This window comes from Lepus europaeus, chromosome 12 (assembly GCF_033115175.1).
Source record: "Lepus europaeus isolate LE1 chromosome 12, mLepTim1.pri, whole genome shotgun sequence".
Lineage (NCBI taxonomy): Eukaryota > Metazoa > Chordata > Mammalia > Lagomorpha > Leporidae > Lepus > Lepus europaeus.
In genome coordinates this window covers 28,605,562-28,629,895 of record NC_084838.1, presented here as the reverse complement: position 1 = coordinate 28,629,895, position 24,334 = coordinate 28,605,562, and the positions used below count along the sequence as shown (strand labels likewise).

Sequence of the window (24,334 nt, the reverse complement as noted above, 5' to 3'; positions counted from 1 at the left end):
GACACACCAAGGCTAGGAAGCAGTCTTTTATTATGCCAGCATAAGGCTCAGTAAGATTTTTATCTAAAAGCCTGAGTCCCAAACAGTGGTATTGCTTATGTATGTTTTTAGCTTCTTTGTCTCCCTTATATGGCTATGTGCATACATTTGATTGGGTATTCTACATGGCAGCTATAGGAATTGATACAATACTGGGCATGGGTACTAGTTACTGATGATGTTTCTTTCACACACATACTGAGCTGTGTGTATTCTGGCAAAGGTTAACAACATTGCTCTGTTTAGCAAGCAGAAGCCAAACTTGTTACATATTAGCAGGTAATAGCTACAGTTGAAGCATTCATAGGCAAGCAGGTAATGACCACATTCCATTCCTAAGGAAATTTCTTTTTTCTCTTTCTTCTGATCTTGGGAAGGCCTCTGCCACACACCCATGTATGAGACCCAGAAGAATTTCCTAGCTTCAGCCTGGCTTAGCTCCAGCCATTGTGGCCATTTGAGGAGTGAAGCAGCAGATAGAAGATCTCTCTCTCCTCTCTCCGTAATTCTCTTTTAATAAATAAAAAAAAAAATCTTAAAAAAGAGAAAACTACATTTAGATCTATTTTATTCTCATTCCATGTAAAATAAGCTCTAGATGAATTCAATATTTTGAAATGAATATTATATTTAATATAGATAAGGTAATTTCTATGCCATTGAAACAATAAAGAAATTAAATAGCACCAAAGGTTGGCATATTTCATTTCTAAAAAATTTGATTCTCTGATTTAATCAAAAAAGCAACATTATAGGAGCAGTATATGTGGTTTTTCTATGAAGAATAAGATTTTTCATGTAATTGGGGATATATTTGAGTGTAGACCCAATAGATAACCAAAGGACAATTTACACTACAGAAAATAATCACAGTAATATTTGGTTTGAAGATCTTTATTTGTAAAATGAAATTAATAATACTGACTTCCTGTTTTGGAGGAATAAATATGGCAAATGATATATACTGCTTAGTATAATGCCTGCTACCATAAATGTGTATATAATCACCTTCAATATCATCATCTTCCAAAACAAGTTTCAAAGTTACTCATCAAAACTTCTTGCTTCTTTAGCCTTAAATGGTAGAAACACAGCTCGTCTAACCAACTTTATGTTTATGTCATTTACAAAGCACTTTCACATATTCTGTCTCATTGATTCCTCATGCTAGCCCTGGGAGCTGTTTAAATGTTTCCTCCGTGGAGGCTCTTAGGATTCACTCTTCCATAGTCACAGCTTGGTGTTTGCCATCACCCTTAATTGTTCCACCTACAAAATCGTTCAGATAATTCAAGAATTCCCAATTCTGACCTCAGGATTCTTCTTCCAGCTTGCATTTTCTTGCATGTTCTGTTTTGCTCACTGCAGCCATTCTTTGACTAGTCCTTTAACTCCTACTTTCTGTTAAGTCTGTTAAGTGCTCTTTTTTTTTTTTTCTCTTACCATCTTTATTTTTTCTTGTCATATAATTTTTGATAATGGTATGGTACTGTATAGTGCCTGGGTTTTAATCCGCAGTATCCTAGACCCACTGGTCTAAATCAGTGCTAAGCATCTTCCTTATGTTTTTGCTTTCCTGCACCCACGTGGGAGACAAAGGCAGTTCCTGGCTCCTGGTTTTGGCTTGGCCCAGCACTGCCTGTAGCAGCCATTTGGGGAGTGAACCAGTGGATGGATATCTTTCTCTGTCTCTCCTTTTGTATACTCTCTTTCTTCCATTTCTCACCTGGCTAACTTTTATTCATTCTTTAGGTCTTTAGACATCCTGTCCCCCGGGGCAGGTAACCTGACTCTCCTTCCAAGAGGCTTATTTTATGCCTTCTCTGCTGTTGTTCTTACAACTGCTTCTCTTTGTCCCCCTGCCCTCTGGCTTTGAACACTAGGAAGGGAGACACTTCTATTCTCTTTTCTCTGCTATTGCACTTAATACATTTCTTGTAATTGTCTCCTAGTACTCTGGACTTTTAACACTGGGAAGGGGAAATGCTTCTATGGCCTTGTATATCACTATGTTTCTGGAATTTATTTAGCCCTGCACCTCCTGGCAGAGTAGGTGTTCAATACGTTCCTGTTGAATGAATGTATTTTTCACTACCTATAGTATTTGCCTCCTTTTCTTCTCACTACTACAGCCCCACTTGGCAAATCTTACACAATTATCATCCATTTATTAATTTGGTAAAAAAAAAAATAGGTTTTAAACTTGTGGTTGCTTGCTTTTTAAAATTATTTATTGGAAAAGCAGAGGGAGAGGCACACAAACAGATAGATCTTCTGTACACTAGTTTACTCCTGTCTACAACAACTAGAGCTGAGCCACCCTGAAGCCAGGAGCCAGGTACTCAATCCAGGGGACCCAACTACCAGAGCCGTCACCTGCGGCCTCCCAGGGCACAAACCAGCAGGAAGCTAGAATCAAAAGTGGGGTTCAGACTCAAACCCAAGCACCCTGATGGGGCATGGGAATGTCCCAAACAGTGTTCTAACTGCTGTGCCTAACACCTGCCTCTGAATGCAGTTAGTATAGGGCTGTTTTCTGTTCCAGGCATTATTTTCTGTACTAACAATATAGTGATGAGTTAAGCAGTCAAATAACTCTGCCTTCATAGAGGTAGATAATAATCAGATAAGTAAAATGTACAGTATGTGAGTGTTGAGGAGAAACAAACAAAGCAGGAGAGATGGAGAACATGCATCAGAGTAGAGCTGAGGTTTTAGACAGAGTGCCCAGAGCAGGCATCCTGGAGGTGACTTTTGAGTAAAGATTTTAAAAAAGTGGAGGGGTAAACCCTGTTGCTCTCTAGAGAAAAGCTGTTCAGGCAGACACACAGTGCAAAGGCCCCAAGGTGAGAGTGTGCCAGATTTTTTTGAGGAACAGAGAGGAGACCAGTGGGAGGTGAGGTCAGACTGGTAAACATTTTGTCAGTATTGCTGTCTTAATCTGATCCCCGGGCTTCCTCCACAGTTTTCAGGTCTCAGTGCTATGAATTACCAGAAAGGACTATGAAGCTTTCTCTTCTTAGCAGGTGCCTGTAAATCAAGGGCTACAGGCGTGTTGGCAGAGGCGCCGCTGTGCTAGTTAGAGTTCCGCTGCCTCTTTATGGGTTGTGAGGTGTGTGGTCGGGTTTTATTTTCAATGTGGTACTGCTTTCTAGGGAGATTGTTACCTCTTCCTCAGTGGTATTGGGAAGGTTCTGAGGAAGTGGGATATCCTTGTCATCAACTTCACAGGCTGGGTTTCCCACAGCTCACTTCAGTCCCTCTTGCCTAAGTCCTATTCTCTAATCTTACTCCATATTCTGCTGCTGTAACAGAAATGTATGGCGCAGGTAAATTATAAACAATAGACACATTTATTGGCTCAGGGTTCTGGAGGTTGGGAAGTCCAACCGTGAAGGCCGCTTCTGCTGAGGGCCATCTCACTGCATTGTAACATGGTGGAAGGCATCCCACAGCAAGAGAGCATGGGGAAGAGAGAACTGGGTGGCCAGACTTACCTTTTTTATCAGGAGCCCATTCCCAGTGTTAACTGACCACTTTTTTTTTTTTTCCTTTAAGATTTATTTGAAAGTAAGAATTAAACAGAAAGAGGGAGAGACAGAGGAAGATATCATCCATCCACTGGTTCACTCCCCAGATGGCTGCTACAGGCAGTGCTGACCAGGCCAAAGCCAGAAGCCAGGAGCTTCCTCTGGGTCTCCCACATGGGTGCAGGGGCCCAAGAACTTGGGCCGTCATCTGCTGCTTTCCCAGGCATTAGCCGGTAGCTGGATGGGATGTGGAGCAGCTGAGTCTTGAAGCAGTGCCCATGTGGGCTGTCAGCATCACAGGCAGCAGCTTAACTTCCCACTCTGCAACGCCAGCCACGCTAACCACTCTTGAGAGACGACTGTTAATCCAGTCATGAAGGCATTGCCCCTATGACCTCTTCTGCTCTTCAAGGTCCCATCTCTTAATACCATCACAATGACAATTAAATTTCAGATTTTGCTTTAAAGGTTTATTTTTTTTTTAGACAGTGAAAGCAAGAGAGATAGACAGAGAGAAAGGTCTTCCTTTTCCATTGATTCACCCCTAAATGGCTGCTACTGTCAGCGCGCTGCGCAGATCCAAAGCCAGGAGCCAGGTGCCTCCTCCTGGTCTCCCATGAGGGTATAGGACCCAAGCACTTGGGCCATCCTCCACTGCCTTCCTGGGCCACAGCAGAGAGCTTGACTGGAAGAGGAGCAACCGGGACAGAATCCGGTGCCCCAACCTGTGCCAGTGCCGCAGGCAGAGGATTAGCCAAGTGAGCCGTGGTGCCGCAGGCAGAGGATTAGCCAAGTGAGCCGTGGTGCCGGCCCTTTAAAGGTTTATTTTATTTATTTGAAAGACAGAGTAACAGAGAGAAAGGAAGAGACAGAGAGGAAGAGATCTTCCATCTGCTGGTTCATTCCCCCAGATGGCTGCAACAGCCAGTGCTGGCCAGGCTGAAGCCAGGATCTAGAGCTTCTTCCAGGTCTCCCACATGGGTACAGGGGCCCAAGCACTTGGGCCATCTTCTGCAGCTTTCCCAGGCATATTAGCAGAGGCTGGATGGGAAGTAGAGCAGCTGGGGCTTGAACCAGCGCCCATATGTGATGCCGGCATCACAAGCGATGGCGTTACCTGCTGTGCTACCACACTGGCCCCTCAATGTGAATTTTGGAGGGGGAAGATGCACCAGCCTTAGTAGTGTCCATGGAATCTTGAGACAGTCCCCTCAGCCACTATTTAGAGTTTCAGTTTTGAATATAAATTGCTGGTCTTGACTTGTTTCTCTCTTTCACTTCCAGAAAGTTGCAGGCGGCAGAGTTTTATGATGTGTTTCAGTTAACTGGGTTGGCTTACTGAGGGTTTGACCACGTTCGTGGTATAATACAGCTCTTCTTGGGGCATCTGGGTCCTGCCTGGAATGACAAGGCTGGACGTGCCTTCCTGGCAGTCCTCCCTTCCCCCAGCAACTAGAGGCCTCCTCTGGGCAGCATCCCACTGTGGGTGGAGTACAGATCTGCGGGCTCAGTGAAGCCTATATTTAGTAATGCCAGAAGCCTCTGCTAGGCTGTTCTGTTTTTCCTTTTGGTGTGTGTGATTCACTAACAGCAACATACTCGGTGGAAAGGGGCTATAAATTGTAAATTGATATGAGGCAATAATTGGAAAAATGATCAGACTCCATTTTTATTTCCCTCTGGGGAAGGCACGTGTCAAGAATCACTAAAGCGGAAGGCGATGGAGGGATTTTTCAGCCAGCTTTCCGGCACGAGTGCTGCAGCACTTCCGTCCTGATTAGTGAGGAGAGAAGCCAAATTCGGCAGGAGGCGGCCAGCAGACCTGGTATCCGCTTGCCACCTTTTGCTCCAAAAAGCCTTGCCGCAGAGTTGCCATGGCAGCGGGAGGCGGTTTAACAGCTCAGGCTCATCTCTGGAGTAGTGCTGCTGTGCCTCAGTCGGCCCCTCTCTGGCCTCCAACCCGAGAGGCTGGCCCTGGCAGGGCATCACTGTGCCGGGGCCATTTGAGCGTGTGTTGCCTAATGGAGTAGAGCTGTCAGATGCTCCAGGCTGCAAGGATGCCTTCCTTTTCTGTCCCCTGCTTCTCCTTGGCGCATAGCTCTTTGATGCTGCATCCTATCGTTGACCTTATCAGATTATTTGCAGTTGCTTAAATATGCTCTTTCATGCTTCTGTGCTTTTAGACATGCACTTTCCTCTGCCTAGAGTGTTCTGTTTTCCATCTGTCTGGAAAATTCCTACTTACTTTCAAAATGTGGCTTAGATACTACCTCCTCCTCCTCCCTAATGCTTCCGCTAACCCCTTATTCTCCAAGCAGAAATTGTTACATAATTCCCATTGCCACCAGTCGCTTGGTTTTGAAATTACTATATGTTTTGTCTCTTTTTCTCTAGACTTTTGTGTTCAAGAACAAATGTGTTTTATGAATTTTATACCCAAAGAGCCTTGCCCAGGAGTAAACACTTACTGATGTTTGTTGAATGAATGAAGTGTTTTCACACCATCCGGTGTAGTGCTCCTCATGGGAATGCTGCACTATGTCCGCTCCAGTGGAACTTTGTTTGCCCTGGGACCCCTGAGTTTAATATGATCTCCTTGTCCTGTAACTCACTTTCCATTGTAACAGAGATTTTGCTCTCACTTTCTAGTGTAAATTGGAAAGAATATCACTTGGGAGTCAATTCAAACAGTGTGGCCCTAGGTCAGTTGCCTGCTCGTAGACCTCACTTGTTGAAGTACAATGTTGTCAGGGCAGAACCTAAGATGCCTATGACTCACAGTGAATTCTTCATAAATTTTATTGTTTTTACGGTCTCCTATCTTCAGGGAAGAAAATAAAACTAGAAGTTCAAGCTAGTTGTTTTAAACTCTCATTTATTTTTTATCTAAACGGGAGAGAAACAGAAAGATTCAGAGATCTAACATTTCACTCCTCAAATGCCCACAGCAGTCAGGACCAGGTGAAGCCGAAGTAGGAGCCATATAGGTGGCAGGGACCCAAGTACTTGAGCCATCATCTGCAGCCTCCCACTATGTACATTCTCAGGAAACTGGAGGTGGAAATGGAACCAGAACTTGAATCTCGTCACTCTGATGCAGGATGCGGGCATCCCAAGCAGTATCTTCACTGCTGCATAAATTGCCTACTCACACTAGTTTCCAATCCTCCCTGGCACCATGTCATTCAGTCTCACCTTCTTACTCTGAGCACAGCTTTAAAAGTCACCTGTTTGGATGGCCCAATTCCTAGGGCCTCTGCACCCGCATGGGAGACCAGGAAGAAGCCCCTGGCTCCTGGCTTCGGATCGGCACAGTTCCGGCCGTAGCGAATATTTGGGGAGTGAACCAAAAAAAGGAAGACCTTTCTCTCTGTCTCTCCCTCTCACTGACTATAACTCTACCTCTCAAATAAATAAATAAGATCTTTTTTTTTTTTTTTTTTTTAAAGTCACCTCTGTGCTTGGCTTTTGGCACTCTTCCTGAACTTCCAGGACTTTGTGCCTCTTCTTTGCCTCACTGTCCTGTTTTCATCTGTGGTGCATCTGTCCCCTGGTCAATGGTGTAAACAGAATGTTTTATTTAGATGTGTCTCCTTTCAGTCTCCTTTTGGGATAATTATATTTTAAAAGCTTCTATTTAAAATGTGTTTATGTTTTCCGTCTCTTTTATAATCCTGAAAACCACCTTCATAGTGACATATATAAAAATATATTTACACACTTTACCTGCTGTTCTTTGCCATGTTTGCTTTGCAGTTTGGTCTGAGAATTTTTTCCCATTCCCAGCCAAGTTCAAAGCTTGCTTCGGCTGTTTTGCAATTCCCTTTGTAAAGCTTGCTCTGTGTATCCAGCAACTGTGTTGGTGCATGTCATATGTGCCAGTGCGTGCAGGTCTAGACTGTTTACTTTTGGAGGGTTTTTCTGTTACTGCTTCCCATTCTTTTATTCCCAGTTTTGGTATTTTATTCATTCCAGTTGCTCTGAAAGGTATGAAACCTAAAACAATAGTGTTTTTAAGTTATCGAAAGGCTTAGTAAAAGATACGCTGAGGAGAGCAGTGAAGCACTTGGTTTTAACTTCGGTTTCTGGATTATCTGTAATACTGGTTCTCCATGTTGGAGGTGTGGGGCAGGGATGCCAGGATGTATAGTCACAGTTGGCCTAGGAAGCCTTCTCAAAATTCACATGACCACCTCTTTCCCAACCAGTTGCCTATGGAAGTAAACTTAGGCTGTTTTGAGAAACCTTTCTAGAGTGTTTTGCAGACTGTTACCCTTCATCTCTTACCCATCCAGATAAAAAATTCACCTTGAGTTTTCAGTTATAATAATCTGGGCTGCCAATGTCATATTTATTTAAGAGTTGATTCTTCTTTTTTAAAATTTTGTGTTTTATGTTTCAAAGACACAGAGACAGAGCCTGAGACAGAGTTTCCATCCTCTTGTTCCTTCTCCCAGTTTATAGCTGTGGCTGGGCCAGGCCAAAGCTGGGAACTCAGAACTCAAATTCAGCTCTTTCATATGTGTGGCAGGAATCCAAGTGCTTGAGCCATCACCTGCTGCCTCCTAGGGTGTGTGTTAGCAGGAAGCTGAAATGGGAGTGGAGCCAAAACTGTAACCCAGGCAATCTAATATGAAATGCAGGCTTCCCAAGCTGTGTCTTAACCATTGCCCCAAGAATTGCTTATTCTTAAATAATATGTTTTCATTGTCAAAAAATAATAAAGTTGCCACATACAGTTTGTTTTGTTTAAAATGAAGCCAAAGCTAATTTGAGGATTTATTTAGCTAGCTAAGGGCATTTTCAAATCAAAAGGCAAAAAAATATAGTTTTGATGAATTTGTCTATTTGATACAAGCACTTTTCCTAGTTTGTAAATATTAGTTGAATACCAATTAGTTAAAATATAGTTACTTATAAACATGTTGCCACAAATTGATGGAACTTCAGAACACTGGAAACAGAATATTTGAAGTTACTATAGAATGGTTAAAATTATGAATGGTATCTATAGAAAATACTTTGGGAAACAGAGCAAAATGAAAGTAGAGTAAAACTCTGACTCAGAAGGATGAGGCTCCAATTTATGCTTGGTACCTCCTGGCTCTCCTGGGTGATGTAGTGAATCCTTTGAGACCTCAGTTTTGTTGTTTGTGGCATGGTGATGGCCCCTGTCTCACAGCTGTGAGACTCAAATAAGATAAAAAATGTGAATGTACCCAACACTGACAACCAGAAAATGGTAACAGAATCTGAATGTGTGACCTGTGACGTTATTTTTAACATTGTATGTGTGCATAGAGAAATAAGTTTAGTGTGTTCTTAGACTGTGGAGTGTAAATGTGTCATGTCTGTGCATGTTTCCTGAAGTTGCCATTAAGAATTTTGTTTTGTTGATTATAAATTATAGATTTTCCAACCCATGCATAGTTATTTTCATTTGTTAAGAGTCATTACAGGAGACTTCTGGCCCCCTTGTTCTTATTTTCTTTGTGCCAGACCTGATCTGGAAGTCTGCTTAATTCTCACCAAGGCTAATGACTCAAAGGTCATAAAAACTCCTATGTAGATTTCTTCCAAATTAAAAATATTAGTATTGTTGTCTTGGTTTATGCCCATATTGGAAGTGTTGAGTCCAGTGTCTTACTGTCAAATGTAAAGCTATGAAAGACAGTGTTTTTTATAATAATAATGATAGGAATCAGAACATTTACCCTTTATACATTATATACATTATTGGTACATTACAGTAATATGTAAAATAGGTTGTATGCAGTTTTACATTTAAGTAAACTGAGGCTAAGTAGGATTGATATATTCCCCAAGGTCACAAAACTGTTAGAACCAGAGGGCAAGTCTGGATTTGTCTAAGTGAAGTGTGGCATGAGGCTGCTGTCCAGCCACTAGTGTAAATCAAGGGAATATGTTTTAAGGTATAAAAAAAGTAAAAAATATAGTAGGGTACTTTGGCTTTAGAGGAGGCAGGAGCCTACAGGACACAGTGCATCTCTTCCCAGGAGGTTGTCATTGATCTGGCCTAGGCCTAGCTACATAACTGTGGCAGCCTCCGGCTTGCTTTCCTTCTCCTTAAGACTAGTTTTCTACTGTCATGTGATTTCTACAGCTATTTCTCAAGGCATTGCTCATCACTTAGAACTATGCATTCAATTCCTGTCCCTCACCACAGTTCCACTCCCCACCTTCTACCCCTACTCCCTCAATAACAACAGCATTTTTATAAGGATTAAATGAGTTGTTCTGTGTAAAAAGTTTAATATAGTATCTGGTATATAGTAAGTACTCAGTAAATTTGGCTGCCATTATTATTTTTGTTATTGTTAATCATATTAGTGATGTTGGTGGTGGTTCCAGTAGTGGTTAATTCAAAGGTTTTGTGACACCCTCCTTAAGGACCTGAGTGTTGCCTGTCGAGGATCTGGTTTGGTGCAATTCATTGTGCAGGCTCCCAGGCATGGATATGCTCAATTAGATGCACAGAGCAGATCCAGGGACACTTAGTGAGGACATGCTTGTTTCTAACAAAATGTTGCCAGAAATAGTTCTCTGTGCCCTAGTTCCTTGCCTTCAGTCACAGAAGTAGACCACAAGTCCCACTTCCAAATCACGTTTTTTTTTCCCCATTTTATTTGAAAGGCAAAGAATCAGAGAGGGACAGAAAGAGATCTTCCATCTGTTGGTTCACTACCCAAATACCTGCAACAGTCAAGGCTGGATCTAGCTGAAACCAGGATCCCAGAACTCCATCCAGGTCTCCTGTTGAGTGACAGGGATCCGTCATGTGTTGCCTCCCAAATCTGCATTGGAAGGAAGCTGGATTGGAAGCAGAAACCAGGCATTTCGATAAGGGATGCAGGCATTCTAACTGGCAATTTAACTAGTAGGCCAAAAGTCTACCTCAACATCACATCTTTCTTCCTGGCTGCTTTCCTTTCCTTTTGTCTCTGAAGAACATTAATGTTTTGGAATTCACTAACAGGATGACCCAAAAAAATCCTTTTTTGATTTGTTTTTCATTTGGTTTGTATCTTATACCTGAGCTTCACACAGGGTTCCTGGTCCCCTTGCTGAATTGAAGTGTTCAGAGATTTCTCTGGTACTCCACCCCTTTTTTCCTACTTTTTTTTTTTTCTAGTATCCTTTTATGTTGTCCATTCTAGTACTTATATTGACTTTGCATTTTTTTTGCCTTTCATTATTTTCACATAGCTCTTATTTTTAGTTATATTTCTGGTTCCAGATTTGAATTGTGTTTTGCATAGCAACAGAGTTGAACAGTATGGGAAAGGCTATTGACATATACATAACTTTATGGAAATGTCTGTGGACTCAGTAGAATTGAACCTAGTGCTGAAAGGTTTTTTTTTTTTTTACAGGCAGAGTTAGACAGTGAGAGTGAGAGAGAGAGAGAGAGAGAAAGGTCTTCCTCCCTTTGGTTCAATTCCCAAATGGCCGCTACGTCTGGCGCGCTGCGCCAATCCGAAGCCAGGAGCTAGGTGCTTCCTACTGGTCTCCCATGCAGGTGCAGGGCCCAAGCACTTGGACCATCCTCCACTGCCTTCCCAGGCCACAGCAGAGAGCTGGACTGGAAGAGGAGCAACTGGGACAGAATCCGGCACCCCAAACAGGACTAGAACCTGGGGTGCCGGCGCCGCAGGCAGAGAATTAGCCAAGTGAGCCACGGCGCTGGCCGCTGAAAGTTCTTTAACTCTTATGTGGGGGTGGACATTTAGCCTAGCAGTTAAGACAACTGGAGCCCTCATTAGGGTATGTGAGTTCAATACCAGGCTCTGGCTCTTGACTCCAGCTTCCTGCTAATGCAGACCTTGGGAGGCAGCAGTAATGGCCTAAGTAATTAGGTCCCTGCCACCAATGTGGGAGACCTGGATTCCATTCCAGCTTTTTGGCTTCAGCTCCACCCAACCCTAGCTGTGAGCATGTGGGTGGAGAACCAGAGTATGGGCCGGTGCGGTGGCTCAATAGGCTAATCCTCCGCCATGCGGCGCCGGCACACCGGGTTCTAGTCCCGGTCGGGGCGCTGGATTCTGTCCCAGTTGCCCCTCTTCCAGGCCAGCTCTCTGCTGTGGCCAGAGAGTGCAGTGGAGGATGGCCCAAGTCCTTGGGCCCTGCACCCGCATGGGAAACCAAGAGAAGCACCTGGCTCCTGCCTTAGGATCAGCGTGGTGTGCCAGCTGCAGCGGCCATTGGAGGGTGAACCAACGACAAAGGAAGACCTTTCTGTCTCTCTCTCTCTCACTGTCCACTCTGCCTGTCAAAAAAAAAAAAAGAGAGAGAGAGAGAGAGAGAGAGAGAACCAGAGTATGGGAGCTCTCTGTGTGTCTGTCTCTCAAATTAAAACAAATTAAAAAAAAAATCTAATTCTTACCTAGCATGAAAGCATTCATTCTGGTACTCCCTCCCTTGATCGATAACATTGTACTTTGCTTTTCTCAGAAGTATTTAGCCCTCACTTTCTCTTTGGGCAGAAATAGCATCTGCAATCTTATCTTTGTCATCTTTTCTACTTTATAACATTAAGAATAACTATTGTACTCTGATTTATATTTAATCTTTCCATTTTTTAAATATAAGTGTACAGGATATAGAGGAAATAATTTAGGATTTGGGGATTATTTTGTCTATTTGTAACGGATCACTTAAACATTTATTTACTTACGTGAAAGGCGGAGAGACAGAAATAGAAAGAGTGCTCCCTTCTGCTGGTTCACTCCCCAAATGCCCACCACAGGCTGAGCTGTGCTAAAGCCAGGAATTTAATCCAGGCCTTGTACATGAGTGACAGACACTCGAGCCATTGCCTGCTACTTCCCAGGGGTGTACATTAGCAGGAATCTGGATTCAAAAGTGGAGCTGGGACTCAAACCCAGGCACTCTGATATAGAATAAGATGCCTCCCAGTGGCATCTTAAGTGCTAGGACCGTTTTAAGAAACAGTATGGCCAACTTATATTTGATCAAGGATCTAAAACCAATACCTGGAGCAAGGACAGTCTATTCAATAAATGGTGCTGGGAAAACTGGATTTCCATGTGTGGAAGCATGAAGCAAGACCCCTACCTTATACCTTACACAAAAATCCACTCAACATGGATTAAAGACCTAAATCTACGCCCCAACACCGTCAAATTATTAGAGAACATTGGAGAAACCCTGCAAGATAAAGGCATAGGCAAAGACTTCTTGGAAAAGACCCCAGAGGCACAGGCAGTCAAAGCCAAAATTAACGATTGTGATTACATCAAATTGGGAAGTTTCTGGACTGCAAAAGAAACAGTCAGGAAGGTGAAGAGGCAACCAACAGAATGGGAAAAAATATTTGCAAACTATGCAACCGATAAAGGATTAATAAACAGAATCTACAAAGAGATCAAGAAACGCCACCACAACAAAACAAACAACCCACTTAAGAGATGGGCCAAGAACCTCAATAGATATTTTTCAAAAGAGGAAATCCAGATGGCCAATAGGCACATGAAAAAATGTTCAGGATCACTAGCAATCAGGGAAATGCAAATCAAAACCACAATGAGGTTTTACCTCACCCAGGTTAGAATGGCTTTCATACAGAAATCTAACAACAACAGATGCTGGCAAGGATGTGGGGGAAAAGGGACACTAAGCCACTGTTGGTGGGAATGCAAACTGGTAAAGCCACTATGGAAATCAATTTGGAGATTCCTCAGAAATCTGAATATAACCCTACCATACAACCCAGCCATCCCACTCCTTGGAATTTACCCAAAGGAAATTAAATTGGCAAATAAAAGAGCTGTCTGCACCTCAATGTTTATTGCAGCTCAATTCACAATAGCTAAGACATGGAATGCCCATCAACAGAAGACTGGATAAAGAAATTACGGGATATGTACTCTATAGAATACTATACAACAGTCAAAAAAAAAAAAAAAACCACAATGAAATCTGGTCATTTGCAACAAAATGGAGGAATCTGGAAAACATCATGCTGAGTGAAATAAGCCAGTCCCAAAGGGACAAGTATCATATGTTCTCCCTGATCTGTGACAACTAACTGAAACCTGTTGAAGTGAAATGGACACTATGAGAAACAATGACTTGATCGACCCTTGTCCTGACTGTCGAGGAACAACTTAATACTTTATTCCTTTTAGTATTTTTTTGTCTACTTAATACCATTGGTTGAACTCTTTAATTAACACACAATTATTCTTAGGTGTTTAAATTTAACTGAAAAGTGATCCCTGTTAAATATGAGAGTGAGAATAAGAGAGGGAGGAGATGTACAGTTTGGCACATGCTCAATCAGACTTACCCCTAACGGTAGAGTTAGAAATGTGCCAGGGGATTCCAATACAATCCCATCAAGGTGGCTTGTACCAGTGCCATATCACTAGTCCAAGTGATGAGTTTCAGTTCATAATTGAGCATACTGATAGGATTGAGTGTCAAAGGGGTCACATAAACAAGACTAGTGTCTGCTAATACTAACTGATAGAATTAAAAAGGGAGAGAACAATCCAACATGGGAAACGGGATACACAGCAGACTCATAGAATGGCAGATGTCCTAAACAGCACTCTGGCCCCAGAATCAGCCCTTAAGGCATTCAGATATGGCTAAAAAGCCCATGAGAGTATTTCAGGCATAGAAAGCCAAGACACTCCTGGAAAAAAAAAAAAAAAAAAAAAAAAAAGACCTAAATGAAAGATCTCTGTGAGTGAGATCCCAATGGAAAGAATGGGCCATCAAAGGAGGAGGTACCTTTCTCTGAAGGGAGGAGAGAACTTCCACTTTGACTATGACCTTGTCTAAATAAGATCAGAGTTGTCGAACTCAAGAGGCTTCCATAGCCTTGGCAGCTCATGACAAGAGCCTCGGGTGATTACTGACGACATAAACAAGAGTGTCAGTTGTTAAATCAACAACAGGAGTCACTGTGCACTTACTCCCCATGCAGGATCTCTGTCCTTAATGTGTTGTGTTATGTGAATTAACAGTATAACTAGTACTCAAACAGTACTTTGTGTTTCTGTGTGGGTACAAACTGTTGAAATCTTTACTTAGTAAATACTAAGTAGATATTCTGTATATAAAGATAACTGAAAATGAATCTTGATGAAGAATGGGATGGGAGAGGGAGTGGGAGATGGGATGATTGCAGGTGAGAGGGTGGTTATTGGGGGAAAAAGCCACTATAATCCAAGAGTTGTACTTTGGAAATTTGTATTTATTAAATAAAAGTTAAAAAAATGAACAGTATGTATTGCGGTTCATATAATTCAAAAGTAATTTAAATTCTTTCTGCAAAGTAAGAATTCTGGAAAGTAAAAGAAAACTAAATTCTTGTATTCTAACACTCAGAGATGACTGAGATGTTGATGTATTTCCCTCTAGTCACCATTCAACTTCATATATTTTATATATATATATATATATTCACCTTGATAATTATGTGTTCATTAACTGAAGTTTATAGTTTATATTTCATTAGAAACTATAATTCAAATTATAACAAGTACTGGGATATTACAATAATTTTTTGTTATAATTGACAAATAAGAAAAATGAAAATGGATGATTTCTTATAAAATCTATATGTGTATATTATAAAAATTCAAATGTTAGAGAAATAGACCATAAAAATTGTGATTCCTACAGTTCCCCTGTTTTCATTGTTACTAGTGTATTTAAATTTTTAAAAATGCATTTATGATTAGATTTGTGCAGAGCTTATTGTGAAGGAGTTCAGACTTTTAGGCCTAGTCACTATGCAGTGAATGAGAATGTGTTTTGTGAAATAATATCTCAGTTTCTTTCTCCATGCTTTAGGTATGTATTCTTTTTGGATCCATGCAATCTGGACTTGATAAACCGGAAGATCAAGTCTGTAGCACTGTGTGTAGCAGCATGTCCAAGACAAGAACTGAAAACCTTGAGTGATGTTCAGAAGTTTGCAGAGATCAATGGTGAGACATGAGGCCATCCACGTCTTCGCCCCAGTGCCCTATTCTCACTGTTACATATCATGTGCTTACATTCCAGTGTAAATTTGTTTGATTATTAAATTAGTCACTAGGGGATCTTAAAAAGAAAAAGATAATTGAAGTAATTGTTTAAAAATATCATAGTTACTTAGGCAGCTTATTAAACTCCAAATTCCTGGGCTCTACCCAGGAAAATTCTAAGGTGGTCTTTGGGCTCTGGAAATTGCTATTTTTTTGTAAGTATCTCAGATGGTTTTTGATGTACTCTTATTGAGTACTTTGGAAATTGCTAGATTACTCTATGTAAAATTTGGGTTTTTTCCCTCTGTTCCCAAGTGTTGATTCAAAGCTTCTCAATTAGTGCTTCCCCCAGCCCATTAACACTGTAATATATGTATATTACAGGAGTATGAAAAGTTCCAAAAAATATATACAAATGTTGAAATCAAAATCAGTTCTTTTTCAGTGTGTTGGTGTTACGTATTTTTTTGTTCTACTCTTTGAATTTAACATTGTCATAACTACTTTTATAAGAAAGTTTTGAGAAACTGAGGTTAAACACATGAGAATTAGCCGAGAAAACCAATACCATCAGCTTCCTGAAATTTAGCTCTGTTCTTTTGAGTTTCTTATTTCTAGATACTCTCCTCAATTCCACATGACTTGACTCTGTTCTGTTCAGACAGTGTTTTTTCAAACCACTCTCTGTGGAGGGCTACATGCAGATGGCCTCTGAAGCCGATGGTTTTTGAACCTCAAGGTTTCATGTTGATATTTCATATGTGGGAATCCTCAGTGCTGCCTTAGTCCTGCTCAGGTCCACAGACTAGTTCTTGGCACAAGGGCTGACTCAGGGATCAATCCGGTATCATACTTAGCTGGGTAAAGATATAGCCCAGCCACCATAGCTTTGCACACCAACAGGGCTACAGAGACTTTCCTGTAAGGTGCTACCCTTCCTGGGGCAGGTGGGCTGCTGCCTTCTAGACCAGTATTTCTGTCCCACTATTCCAGGCTGTCAGCATAAGAAAGGGGAAACAGCCTGGGTTTGATTTGCGTATGGATTCTTTTTTTTTTTTTTTTTTTTTGACAGGCAGAGTGGATAGAGAGAGAGAGACAGAGAGAAAGGTCTTCCTTTTTACCTTTGGTTCACCCTCCAATGGCCGCCGCAGCCAGCGCATCGTGCTGATCCGAAGTCAGGAGCCAGGTGCTTCTCCTGGTTTCCCATGTGGGTGCAGGGCCCAAGCGCTTGGGCCATCCTCCACTGCACTCCCGGGCCATAGCAGAGAGCTGGCCTGGAAGAGGGGCAACAGAATCTGGCGCCCCAACCGGGACTAGAACCCAGTGTGCCAGCGCCACAGGCGGAGGATTAGCCTATTGAGTCATAGCACCGGCCTGCATATGGATTCTAATTCCAATTCTGTCACTGCCTGCTCCATACTAAGGAGTAAAAGGTATAGCTTCTTTGAACCTAGATTTCCTGACCTGAAAAAAAAATGTGGATTAAAAATAATGCCTTCTTAGGTTGCTAGTGAGAATTAAATGAGATGATGTATGAAGAATACTGAGTATTTTGTAGGCACTGAATATGTGCCAACTGCTATTCAAGAACTCATATTCTGTTTCCACAACAGAATTCTGTGTTGGTTTGCTGAGCCCAACACCAAGACTATCAACCTTATCTTTATCAAGTTTCTTAGGGAAGGGTGACATACTCCTTGAATTTTTCTAGAATCTTAGACATTGTGAGTGCACAAAGTATTCTCTGATAGGTTGTATAGTTGAGTGGTCCAGGAGTGTAGCGCTAGAGTAGATTGTTCGGATTCAAATGTTCCTTCTACAGCTTAATAGCTGTGAGACGCTGGGAGAGTTGCTTGACCTCTTCATGCTTCAGTTTTCCCTGCTATGATATATGGATAGTGTTTGTACCTAGAAAATCTCATAGAATTATTATGAGTTAAGACATGAAAAATGCTTAGAAGAGTGTCTGGCAAATAGTAAATTGCTTTAAAAATTGTTAACTGCTACCGCTGTTATCATCATTGTTGTTAATTTTATTCCACGGAGGGAATGTAATAGTCTTCCTTTCCCCCAGTCTCTCTCTACTTGTAGCTCCCTTACATACCACTGCCATAATAGATTCGTAGAGCTTCAGTCAGTGCTAATCTCTTACTCAGAGATCATCAGACATTTTATGCTGACATTCAGAGCTATGGTTCAGTCTTGCTCTATCTTCATCTTGTCCTCTCAAACCTACTGGATCAAGTGTCCCTTGAACCTGAACTGTCATCCAGAAGACCAGACAAGAACTAGTTTCTTTTTCAGCTCTGTGTCCTGCTGTGATGATCTCTTGAAGTGCCTCATACTACCTGTTGGCATGCTTGGTTTCCAGTCCAGCATCCTTCTAAGTGAATGTGATATTGAGTGTTGCCTGTTCAGAGCTAAGAGCCTCCTGCTGGGTTTTACAGCTTTGTATCTCCTGCAGTGTCTGGCACAGATTGGTGTTTGAGAAGTATTAAAGAAGAGGCATGATTTCAAAAAACAGACTTAAATTGGTGCCTAGTTGCAAAGACACCCTTAGGCTTTTGAACCAACCGTGTAGAAAATAAGTCAATAAGTTAGGCATAAAAATGCCAACAGTGATGACAATCAAAAAGCACAACAGTAGAGGATGGAGAAGATAATAATTTCAAAAGATAAGTGGAAAACTGCAGAATTATAATAGGGAGGGAACCTTTGGTATAGGCAACAAAATACCTTACTTTCAAAAGAACCTCTGTGGACTTAAAACAGGGCCTCATGAGATTTCACACCAGCAATACCCTAACACTAAGAGAAATCTTCCTCTACTGTTTGCATTATTTCTCCCCTGCCCTTCCTACCTTTTTGCTAAAAAGTACAAAACAAAAACAATTATCCTTTCTATCATTTGAGGTGCAAAGTTATTGAAAGGGAGCAGATAATTTTATTGGCAACTGTTATCACAGTTATATCTTTGATAGACAAAGTACACAGTTTCTCCTACCTCAGATACACAAATCTCAGTTGTGATCTCAGAAATGAGTATCATTAAGGCTTTAAATGGGAAGTTTTCAAATCTAAATACCTGAGTCCGTGGAGGAGCCTAAACAGCAAAACTCTTACAAGAAAACATGAGATAAGCTTCATGGCCTTGAGTTTGACAATAATTTCTTAGATATCACCAAATGGTGCCATAAGCATGGGTAACCAAAGAAAAAGCAGATAAATTGGATTACATCAGAATTAAAATGTCTGTGTATCAAAGGGCAAAATCAAGAGTAGAAGGTCAACCCACGGAATTGAAGAAAATATTTGGCAACCAAGTATCTGTTGAGAAGTTAATATTCAGACTATAGGATGAACTAACATTTAAAAAATACTACATAGAAAATGGCAAGTGTTGGTGAGGATTGTAGGGTGGGACCTCTTGTGCTCTCTTGGTGGGAATTTAAAATGGTGTAGATGTTATGGAGGTTCCTCAAAAAATTAAAAATAAAGTTACCATATGATTAGGCAATCCTACTTTTAGATATATATATCAAAAGGAATTGAAAACATGATCTCTAAGCAATATGGCAAATGAACCAGGCTCATAGCATTATTATTCATAATACCCAGAAGTAGAAGCAGTCTAAACTGATGGATATGTGAATGGATAAATAAAATGTGATGTATACATACAATGGAATATTTGACCTCAAAAAAGAAGGAAACCCAATCATATGCTGCAAGATGGATTTAATTTGAAGACATTATGCCAAATGAAATGAGCCAGTCACAAAAAGACAAATATTGTACAATTCCACTTACATGAAATATCTGAAGTAGTCAAACTCTTCAAAACAAAAAGTAGAACAGTGGTTGCCAAGGCCTGGGGTAGAGAGTAAAGGAGAGTTGGTCCATGACTATGGAGTTTCAGTTTTGTGAGACAAAAAAGCTCCAGAGATTAGTTTTGCATGTAGCTAATACTGTTGTGTTCTGTGTACTTAAAAGTGGTTAAGACAGGGGCCGGTGCCGTGGCTCACTTGGTTGATCCTCCACCTGCAGCACCGGCATCCCATATGGGTGCCGGGTTCTAGTCCCAGTTGCTCCTCTTCCAGTAAAGCTCTCTGCTGTGGCCTGGGAGGGCAGTGGAGGATGGCCCAAGTGCTTGGGCACCTGCACCCGCATGGGAGACCAGGAAGAAGCACCTGGCTCCTGGCTTCGGATCGGCACAGCACCAGCCCTGGTGGCCATTTGGGGAGTGAACCAATGGAGGGAGGACTTTTCTCTCTGTCTTTCTCGCTCACTGTCTATAACTCTACCTTGTCAAAAAAAAAAAAAAAGTGGTTAAGATAGTAAATTTTATGTTATGTTGTTTTTTACTACAGTGAAAAAAAAATCTACACATGCTATGACATGGATAACCCCTAAGGATATTATGCTAAGTGAAATAAACCAGTCACAAAAAGGCAATTTCTAGGTGATTCCAAATATACATGAGGTGTCTAGGGTAATCAGATCCATAGAGCCAGGGGCTGTAGGAGGGGTGGAATAGGAAGTTACTGTTTCAAGGGTAGCATTTCAGTTTTGCAAGATGAAGAGAGCTCTGGAGATAGATGGTGGTGATGGGTGCAAAACAATCTGAATGTAATGTCTCTGAACTGTCGGCTTACAAATTGTTAAGATAGGAAATTTTACCATAACTTTTTTTAAAAGTTCATGAAAGAGAAGAATCTTATTTGAGACAGTAACTTTTAAAATGCTAATTCTAAATATTATTTTAAAATGCCAGGCAAAATAATATCTTTCTTACCAGAATGAAAATATAGTGTAAATCCTTTTCAAAGAATTCTGTTTCCATGACAACATTTGAAAATACTGTTTTCTTAAAGCACTTAGAACTGTCCATTCACATGAACTTTAATTGCCTTTAGAAATTATTTAAACTATAAGGAGAAGCTCTTGATCCCTGTATCACTGTTTGTACAGAATTCACTTATTAGGCAAATAAAATATTCCTTCAGATCTTTATTTCTTTTACATAAGAAAGAAGAGTTGTTCCCTTGGACAGTTAATGTTAGTGAAACACCTCTGTCAAGTGTGTCTGACTGGTATACAGTGTGGAAGAAATAGCTGGATATTAGATTTATTATGTGGAGCTATTATCTTTTTTTTTTTTTTTTTTTGACAGGTAGAGTTATAGACAGAGACAGAAAGGTCTTCCTTCCGTTGGTTTACTCCCCAAATGGCCGCTACGGCCGGCGCTGCACTGATCCGAAGCCAGGAGCCAGGTGTTCCTTCCTGATCTCCCATGTGGGTACAAGGGCCCAAGCACTTGGACCATCCTCTACTGCCTTCCCGGGCCACAGCAGAAAGCTGGACTGGAAGAGGAGCAACCAGGACTAGAACCCGGGAGCTACTATCTTATTACAAAGAGCTTTGAAAGATAGACTAGGATGGCACTGTGGTATAGTAGGCTAAGCCTCTGCATGTGGTGCCAGCATCCCACACGTTCATGTCCTGCCTGCTCCTCTTGCAATCCAGCTCTTTGCTTACGGCCTGGGAAAGCAGTGGAAGATGGCCCAAGTGCTTGGGCCCTTGTACCCTCAAGGGAGACCAGGAAGAAGCTCCTGGCTTCAGATAAGCTCAGCTCCAACTGTTGCAGCCATCTGGGGAGTGAACAAGTGGATGTAAGACCTTTCTCTCTCTCTTACCTCTCAAATAAATAAATAAAATCTTAAAAAAAAAAAAAAAAGGAAGACTGAATGATTCAGATGAATAAAAAAGTACAAGTTCTAGTACATGAGTTAAATGATAGGCAAACAAATGTGTGCTTCATTATTGTGATTCTTTTTTTTTTTTAAAGGAGGCCTTTTTTTTTTTTTTTTTTAATTTGACAGGTAGAGTTGGACAGTGAGAAAGATTGACAGAGAGAAAGGTCTTCCTCCTGTTGGTTCACCCCCCAAATGGCTGCTGCGGCCGGCGCTGTGCCGATCTGAAGCCAGGAGCCAGGTGCTTCTTCCTGGTCTCCCATGCGGGTGTAGGCGCTCAAGCGCTTGGGCCATCCTCCACTGCCTTCCCGGGTCACAGCAGAGAGCTGGACTGGAAGAGGAGCAACCGGGATTAGAACCGGGCACCCATGTGGGATGCTGGCGCCGCAGGCAGAGGATCAACCAAGTGAGCCATGTCACTGGCCCCATGATTCTTAATTTACATATGACACAAATCTAAATGTGTGGTGCTAGAGAAGAAAACAATTTAAAATTGTCAAATGCTGTAAGGACTCAATATCTGAAGACTTTCAGTTCTCTGAAAGTTTGTCAGCTTCTTGCAGTAATGTATGCATTTTCCCTGGTGGTAGGAACGTGCTCAATTCATCTCTGAATATCCAGACCTTAATAGAGTAGCTCACAGATATCGATAAATGTTTTCTGATGGAACGATAGACTGAATTTCCCTATTCGTCTCTATTGCCACTTTATAATTTCTCATTTTCTCAGTGTACTTTATCCTCAATTCTGTATCCATGTGAGTTGCCCCCAGCAGGTAAATTGTTTAGCTTCAGTCTAACCAGAATTGCTGTAAATCAGTTCTCTTTATTCATCTCGAAGTAATTCATTGTATTCATTCATTTCTCCCTCATCTACCTACTCTCCAGGTGATTACTCATACCTTTTCTTCTCTTCAGCCTTCTTGTTCATCCTGATTCCTAACCGTATGCCCTACAGAGAAAATTGAAACCATCTGGTGAGAGCTCCCCTCTGAGTTCTTACTTCCCACAGAGCATGCATTCCATCTTACTCTTAACTTTCCTTCCCTCTAGTTTCTGATGAACAAGTTTGTTTCCTCCTTTGCTATCATTCTTTTTTTTAAAACTCAACTAATAGGGAATGGAACGGAATCTCCCTCTTTCTGAAACTAAGTTGGACTCCATGGGAGATTTTCATCTGAACACAACCATACTATTACAGATGCTGAAGGGAAGGGGACAAGGGTATCTGCTTGGAGAGTTTTTTGCTTCCCTCTCTGATTTCTGGCCCACCATCTCTGGCCTCTGATGCACCCATACTTCCCTGTCCTCTTGGCTCAGCCTGAGCATATGAGTCTGGACAGATAATCATGCATACACCTTGGGTTTTGTTTCCACATACCATTTATTGATATCTACTGTGTGCCATGGACTGTGCCAGATAATTTACATGTAATTTTTTTTCCCATTTGCTATCTAAATTCTAACCAGAGATTTAGAAATATACATAACCTGTGAGTAAGTTGGGAACTGACTGCATGTTCTCAGTAGTGCTAATACTTCACATGGTATTCTTACTACCTTTTCTGTTGCTGTTACCAAGCTATTTTATAAAAACATATTTTGTCTTTTCCAACACAATAGTGAACTCTGACCAAAAACTTGTTTTCCTTATGTTTACATTCCTTTATGCCACAGGAAAAAACATTCCCATTTAAATTCTGAACATTTTATGACCTTCCTACCATTTGGGCCACGAGTAGAACCATGTGGCTTGATGCTTTCTTACTAATAATTGTTTTTCCATTTTGATAGATTATATGATCCATTCAGATAACAATTGCTATTTGGAAATACTAGTAAACCCTTTGATTATCATGATTATCATTATCTGGTTAAGCTTAGAGTCAGTATCAAAAGAGGATCAGTATATTACCCTCTTTTTTATCAGTCAGTAACAATAGAACTTAAACCACAGAGTTAGCATGGATTCATTTTGGTACAGTGAATCAAAAGATTGGACTTGATGTCATTTTATTAGTGAACAAAATCATGAACTCTAGCAGTTAATTTAATCGCCTCCAAATCAGAGACCAGCAAGGATGCTTGATTATTTAAAAATGAAAAAAATCTAAAATTAAAAATAAAATATAAAAAAGGAAAAATTCTTATATTTGATAATGCAATTTAAACAATTTTGTTATTCAATGAATAATTAATACTCATGATGTATGTGCTGAAGATACAAAGTATAGTCCTCGCATTTAAGGAGCTTGCAGTACAGTACAGTGTCAGATTTTCCTTGCCCTCCAAAACACCCAGCAGAAAAGTCTTACAAAATTAATTCACTTAGCAAATATTTACTGTGTGCTTAATATGTGCCAACAGTGATTGGCAGGTTATGAAATACCCCCGGCTGGTTCATTTCTGTAGACAGATGCTTCTTGGGAATTGCAAATATATCTATGCTTTTTATTGGTTAGGAGAAATTTAAATTGGAAAAATGTCTTCAATCCTTTCAGCTTATAAACATACAGTGATTTCCTAACTAGAGAAAGTGAGGTTAGATTCATCAGATTTCACAAGGCAGCACTTTCCATAATGAAAATTGTTCTACATTGAGAGATTCTCTTTTTGAATGACTGCAAATTTTTAAATCATATTTTAAGGCATATTCCTTCCCTTAACTTTACTGTATCAGAAATATGATTGACAAAGAACAAAATTTTATAGCAAAAGTTAGCCCCTAACATGTATCTCTTTATGTTTCTATTTCAAGTAAGTTGGTGTTTTAAACCATTGCTTCATAACATCTGGAGACATTTTTGATTGTTGTAGTAGGTGAAGCCTGAAGGGGGAGGCTGTTGGAATCTAGTGGCGAGAGCTCTAGGAGGTTCCTAAATGTCCTGCAATGTACAGGACAGCTCCCTACTGCGATGCATCATCTGGCACACAATGTCATAATACCAACGTTGAGAAACCCTGTTTTAGATAGTACACTTTTAAATGTA

The 24,334-nt window shown here is 41.0% G+C and overlaps 1 protein-coding gene across 3 annotated transcripts in view; it reads left to right on the top strand.

The window, feature by feature from the left end:
* Positions 1 to 24,334, top strand: part of SLC44A1 (solute carrier family 44 member 1) — a 223,322-nt gene that overhangs the window by 87,721 nt on the left and 111,267 nt on the right. For all 3 annotated transcript variants that reach the window (XM_062207835.1, XM_062207834.1, XM_062207833.1), the window contains exon 4: positions 15,417 to 15,553. In XM_062207835.1, coding sequence (XP_062063819.1) covers positions 15,417 to 15,553 — 137 coding nt within the window. The remainder of the gene's footprint in view (positions 1 to 15,416; positions 15,554 to 24,334) is intronic.